The 5,693-nt window shown below is 59.4% G+C and overlaps 1 protein-coding gene across 1 annotated transcript in view; it reads right to left on the bottom strand.

Annotated features, from left to right (window-relative positions):
• The window catches only part of GZMM (granzyme M), a 6,970-nt gene extending 1,502 nt beyond the window's left edge, over window positions 1-5,468 (bottom strand). Inside the window, exons 1-4 of the mRNA XM_027769558.1 lie at window positions 5,355-5,468; window positions 942-1,101; window positions 308-443; window positions 8-220 (exon numbers count right to left, since the gene is read on the bottom strand). Coding sequence (XP_027625359.1) covers window positions 8-220; window positions 308-443; window positions 942-1,101; window positions 5,355-5,409 — 564 coding nt within the window. The 5' untranslated portion in view covers window positions 5,410-5,468. The remainder of the gene's footprint in view (window positions 1-7; window positions 221-307; window positions 444-941; window positions 1,102-5,354) is intronic.
• Between the last annotated feature and the right edge of the window lie 225 nt (window positions 5,469-5,693).

Genomic DNA, 5,693 nt, shown 5'->3' with positions numbered 1-5,693 from the left:
GGTGGGGGGGGAGCCTGCCGTGCCAGAAGCGGCTGTTGTTGCACATGCGGGTGTCCAGCACACGCAGGTCCAGCTCCTGCAGCGCCCGGGCCAGCCGCCCGCCCCGCTGGGTCAGCCCCCAGCCCGCCATGCTGCACCGCACTCCTGTCGCCACTGCCCGGCGGCCTCTGGGCAAGGCCAGGGCCCGGATGGTCCTGGTGGACTTGACCTTCCCGTCCAGCTGCAGGGATGGCGGGGGGGGGCAGAGGGGCGCAGGGGACTGGGGAGGGGTGGGGGTGAGGGTGGTGGGGTGCTGCCCACACCCCACCTGGAGCAGTGCCAGGTCGTTCTCCAGGTCGGGGGCCGGCTTGTAGTAGGGGTGCGTGACCACCGCCTTGATGCGGAAGGGCAGGCCGGGGCCGTCCAGCTGGTGCAGCCCAAGTACCAGCCTCAGTCTGTCTGTCCTGCAGGGTCAGAGTGCAGACGGCTGGCCCGGCTCAGGGCACCCCTCCACAGACGGCCACTGCCCCGTGCCCGTCCCTGAGCCCACCCTGCTCGACAGGACAGGGCCGCCTAGCCCTCACCAGGCCTTCCCTTCCCCTGCGTCACCCCAGCTACCTCCTCCAGGGAGCGCCCCCTGCTCTCACCCCTGCCCAAGACTCCTGCCCGCCCTGGACCACGGCCCACAGCCCTGGCTCAGCAAGCTCCTGGCCGCCCACCATTCTCCTCGCTTCCCCTCTGCTGACTCCTGACCCCCAGCAGAGCACGCCGAACCCCAGCAGGTGGGTCGCCTGGTCACCTGCACGTGCCAGACCCCGGCAGATGGGTCACCTGGTCACCTGTACGTGCCAGACCCCGGCAGGTGGGTCGCCTGGCCCCCTGTGCGTGCCTGGCTTTTGCTGCAGGGGGAGTGGCCACCGTGACCTCAGTCTCTCAGGCTGCCTGGGTGAGGGGTCACTCACCGTGAGCCCAGGCAGTGGGCAGCTGTCAGCACCCACCGTGGGTGCACCAGGGCAGCCCCACACAGGTGGCTGCCAGATTTCTGCAGGGAAGCCATGTACGGGTGGGAGTGGGGGGCGGCCTCGTGTCCCCCGATGATCTGGGCCTCCGACCAGCCACCTCCTGGAGAGGGGAAAGAAAGCAGGTCAGTGTGGGGCCACCCTGCTGATGCGTGCCTGTCCCCCAAATCGAGGAGCTCCCGGGTATCCGCGGCCCTCCGTGCGTCCACCCCTGGGGCTCCAGCAGAGGCCCTGCCTACGCCTGCTCCCCGGCACCACAGCCAGGCCCCACTCAGCAGCCGGCCTCACAGAGGGGGCCGGGAGGTGGGCCGCACTGGGGCTCCTCGGACGGTGCCAGGCACCACGTGGGACCTGTGATCCTGCTCCCTGAAGACAGATGAGCGGGCCAGAGGGCGTGGTGGTTAGGGCAGCTGCGTGGTTCAAGTCTCAGACCTGGCGCCTGTGTGTGCGTGCTGAATTCCTGACAGGGAACAGACAACAGATCGTCTCGTGGCCTTTCCACTCGAAATGCGTCCTCACGTTCTCTCCCTCAGTCCTCTGCGTCTCTCCAGAAGCTCATGTGCCCGTTAGAAAAGGAAGCTGTAGACTTGAGTGGGTCAATTAGATTTTTTTTCTGAGAGATTTTTGTTGGGCCCTCAGGTGGTGTGGTGGTTAAGGGCACTGGACTCCCACGTGGCCGACTGTGGTTCGACCTGGACCTAGCGGCTTGCTTTCTCACTTTCCCTCTCTCTCACTCTGGTCAAATTAAAGTAAATAAAGTTAAATAAAATAATTCTTTTTTCTTTTTTGGAGAGGTGTTTGCTATAGGGCACGTGCATTTGCCAGAAAGACAGAGACAGAGAGACAGAAAGCGAGAAATCACCCCCGGGGGGGATGGCCACGCCACAATCCCTTCTCTTCCATTCTCCTCTTGGAATCTTGGGCACGCACACACACGTGCCCGGCGTGAGTTTAAGCCTCCGGGTCCAGGACTCCAACTGCGGTCGACTACGTGGGAGTCCAGCAACATAGCCAATTGCTGGTCCCAAATCATTCTTTTTTAAAAGATTATTTTTTGAATCATTCTTTTTTTAAAAAAGGGATTTTTTACGATATGAGGCATGTGTTTGCTGGAGAGACAGACAGACAGAAATCAGCCCCCAGGGAGGACGGCTACACCATAATCTCTTTCCTCCATTCTCCTCTCTGGAGCTTGGGCACACACACACACACACACACACACACACACACGCACACACACGCGCACACACGCACACATGCACACACACGCCTGACGTGTTTTAAGCCACCAGATCTGACTCGAACCTCTGTTGACGACGTGAGTCTAGCAACGTAACCATTCTGCCACCTCCTGGTCTAAGGGTGAATTACATTGTAAAAATAGAGTGGGTGAACTGTATCACATGTAATTATTTTCCAATAAAGCAGTTACAAAAATCATTTAGGTCAATTGCACTTTTCAAAAGATTGAAAAATAGTTCATGTTAGTTGTTCAAAATCTCCTTGTGGACCTCTGAGGTTCCTGACCCCTGGGCCAGCAGCGAGCCTTGGGGCCTCCTTCCTGACCCACATGCCCCACTGTCCTCCTGGCTGCCAGGGGCGCCTCCTGCCCACGCTGCCCAGTCGTCTGCCCAGAAGCTTTGCAGAGAGCCTGACCTCCCAGCGCAGCGCTCCCTGTCTTACCTGTGCACCACCACCTGCAGGGCGCTCTGGCCACCTCCCTGCAGGGCGCTCTGCCCACCTCCCTGCAGGGCGCTCTGCCCACCTCCCTGTGCGGCCCTCCCTGTCCTGCCTGGGCACCACCACCTCCCTGCACAGCACTCTGCCCACCCCCTCGCCCTGCCCCCCAGCACAGTCCCTTCTGTGGTCCTCCCTGCACTGACCCTCCCACAAGTCTTCTGCAGGGAGAGGCCCTTGACTGCCTGTTTTACCGCAAACCTGTGGCTGGGGCGCTCTGCACAGACTGTGGGCAGAGGTGGGGAGGGCGGGGAGTGGGCAGGGGAAGAGTGAGAGAGGGGGAAGGGAGAAGAAAAGGGGGGTGGAGAGATGATGGGGGAGGGAGGGGAGGATGAGAGGATGGGTGGATGGATGCATAGATTAATGGATGGGTGGACCAATCAGGGGATGATGGATGGGTGGATAAACAGATGGGTGGATGGATAAACAGATGGGCGGGTAAACGGATGGGTGGATAAACGGATGGGCGGGTAAACGGATGGGTGGATAAACGGATGGGCGGATAAATGGATGGATGGATGGATAAACGGATGGGTGGATAAACGGATGGGTGGATAAACAGATGGGGGGATAAACGGATGGCGGATAAACGGAAGGGTGGATAAACGGAGGGGCGTGTAAACGGATGGGTGGATAAACGGATGGGCGGGTAAATGGATGGGTGGCTGGATAAACGGATGGGCGGGTAAACAGATGGGCGGATAAACGGATGGGTGGATGGATAAACGGGCGGATAAACGGATGGGTGGATGGATAAGTGGATGGACAGGTGGGTGATAGATAAATGGACACATAGATGGATAAATGAGTGGATGGATGATAGATGGATAAATGGTTGAATGGAAGGATGATGAATGGGTAAACGGATGGGTGGATGGATAAATGGGGGGATGGATGGATGGATGGTGGATGGATGGGGGCTGATGGATGGATAAATGGGTGGATGGATAAATGGGGGGATGGATGGATGGATGGTGGATGGATGGGGGCTGATGGATGGATAAATGGGTGGATGGATAAATGGGGGGATGGATGGATGGATGGTGGATGGATGGGGGCTGATGGATGGATAAATGGGTGGATGGATAAATGGGGGGATGGATGGATGGATGGTGGATGGATGGGGGCTGATGGATGGATAAATGGGTGGATGGATAAATGGGGGGATGGATGGATGGATGGTGGATGGATGGGGGCTGATGGATGGATAAATGGGTGGATGGATAAATGGGGGGATGGATGGATGGATGGTGGATGGATGGGGGCTGATGGATGGATAAATGGGTGGATGGATAAATGGGTGTTGATGGATGGATGGTGGATGAGTCTCCCCTCAGACAAGGATGAGGAGAGAGCTTGTGTTCTGCCCTGGAGAAACCCAGTGTGGGTCCCCTCCCCCAGGCGTGGCCAGCGACAGGCCTCCAACACACGAGGACTCGGGTCTCCTGTGGCTGCTGAGAGCAGGCAGCAGGATGGCTAACTGGAAAGTACAGCCCGGGTGGGAGAGCCGGCTGGGAGGCCCCCCAGGCTCACAGCTCACCGCCCTGCCAGCCTTGTTGAAGGCTTGTTGAAGGCCTGGGGCCTAGCCCAACGCCCTCATTGGGGTGCCCTTGTAGGACTGAGGGTGGGGCGTCATGTCTGCAGGACTCACGGGGTTCAGAGATGATGACTATGTACAAGCCCCCCAGCCCGGACAGAGCGACTCCAAGAAGTGCTCACAGCCATGGGTGACCACTCTGCAGGCTGTGCACACAGCTGTTCTGAGACCCGCATTGTGAAGTGAAAGTTTTTTGTTTGTTTTGAGAGGTTTTTGCTATAGGGCGCGTGTGCTTGTCAGAAAGACAGAGACAGAGAGACAGGAAGCGGGACAACGCACACCAGGGCCATGCCGCAATCCTGTCTCCTCCATTCTCATCTCGGGATCTTGGGCACACACGCACACGCGCACACTGTGAGTTTAAGCCACCAGGTCCGGGACTCGAACCGCAGTCGACTACATGGAGTCCAGCGATGTAGCCACTACGCCAGCTGCTGGTCCCCAAACTGAAAGTTTTCACTGTACCCCGATGCGACCTCCCCTCCACTCTAGGCCCCTGCCCGTCCGTCCCGACTAGCAGTTATGGGGACAGAGCTCATGGACATAACCTGCACACCTCGTGTTCTTAGTGCGCCCTAGTCCAGCCACATCCACCACCCGGGGAAAGCCTCACGCCCCACGGTGACCCTGACACCCCACGCCCGTCCCACCCGGTACAAGGGGGACTCCCCCCTTGGGGTGTCCACACCCTTCCCGCCTTCCTGACCCCCTTCCAGGTGTCCTGGCAGCAAGCACACCCGTCAGGAAAGGCCTGGCCTGGCCTCCAGACGGTCCACTTACTGGTTTTTTTGCTAGGGAGCAGGAGTGTTCACCCCAGAAAGGAAAGTGACAAAGCACCCCGGGGAGAGCAGGGCACAGTCCCCTCTCCAGGGCACACGTGTCTGGCCTGTCTCACACCACCTGGCTGGGGACTCCACTGTGTTGGGACCCAGCACCTCGACCCCCCTGCCGCAGCCGCCCCTCTGCTCCCTGCCCGCGTGGAATTCTCGGTGTGGTGTCCCCAGCTGTGCCGCCCAGCTCACCTGCTGAGGGTGCCCCGAGGGCCAGCAGCAGCAGGCAGGACAGGCCGGCCTCCATTGCGCTGCAGGGTTAGTTAGCCGCTGCCCACCCCACATCACCCCTTCCTGTGGGGGACCGAGGCCCCGCCCTGCGCCCGCTGCACCCTAACCGTGGCACCCATGTGGTCTGGAAAGTGCTTCTGGAGGGCGGGGCTGCAAAGACACCACAGCCCAGCGGTGGGGCCACCGGGTGCGCGTGTGTGGTCTCAGCATGGTTCTCACCTTGGCTTTGTTCTCGTGTAACACACACACACGAATCTTTTTTCTCTAAAATATTTAATTCAACTTATTATAATTGGCATT

The sequence above is a fragment of the Tupaia chinensis genome, unplaced genomic scaffold (genome assembly GCF_000334495.1).
Source record: "Tupaia chinensis unplaced genomic scaffold, TupChi_1.0 Scaffold149964_1, whole genome shotgun sequence".
Classification (NCBI taxonomy): domain Eukaryota; kingdom Metazoa; phylum Chordata; class Mammalia; order Scandentia; family Tupaiidae; genus Tupaia; species Tupaia belangeri.
This window is presented reverse-complemented; position numbering and strand designations above follow the sequence as displayed.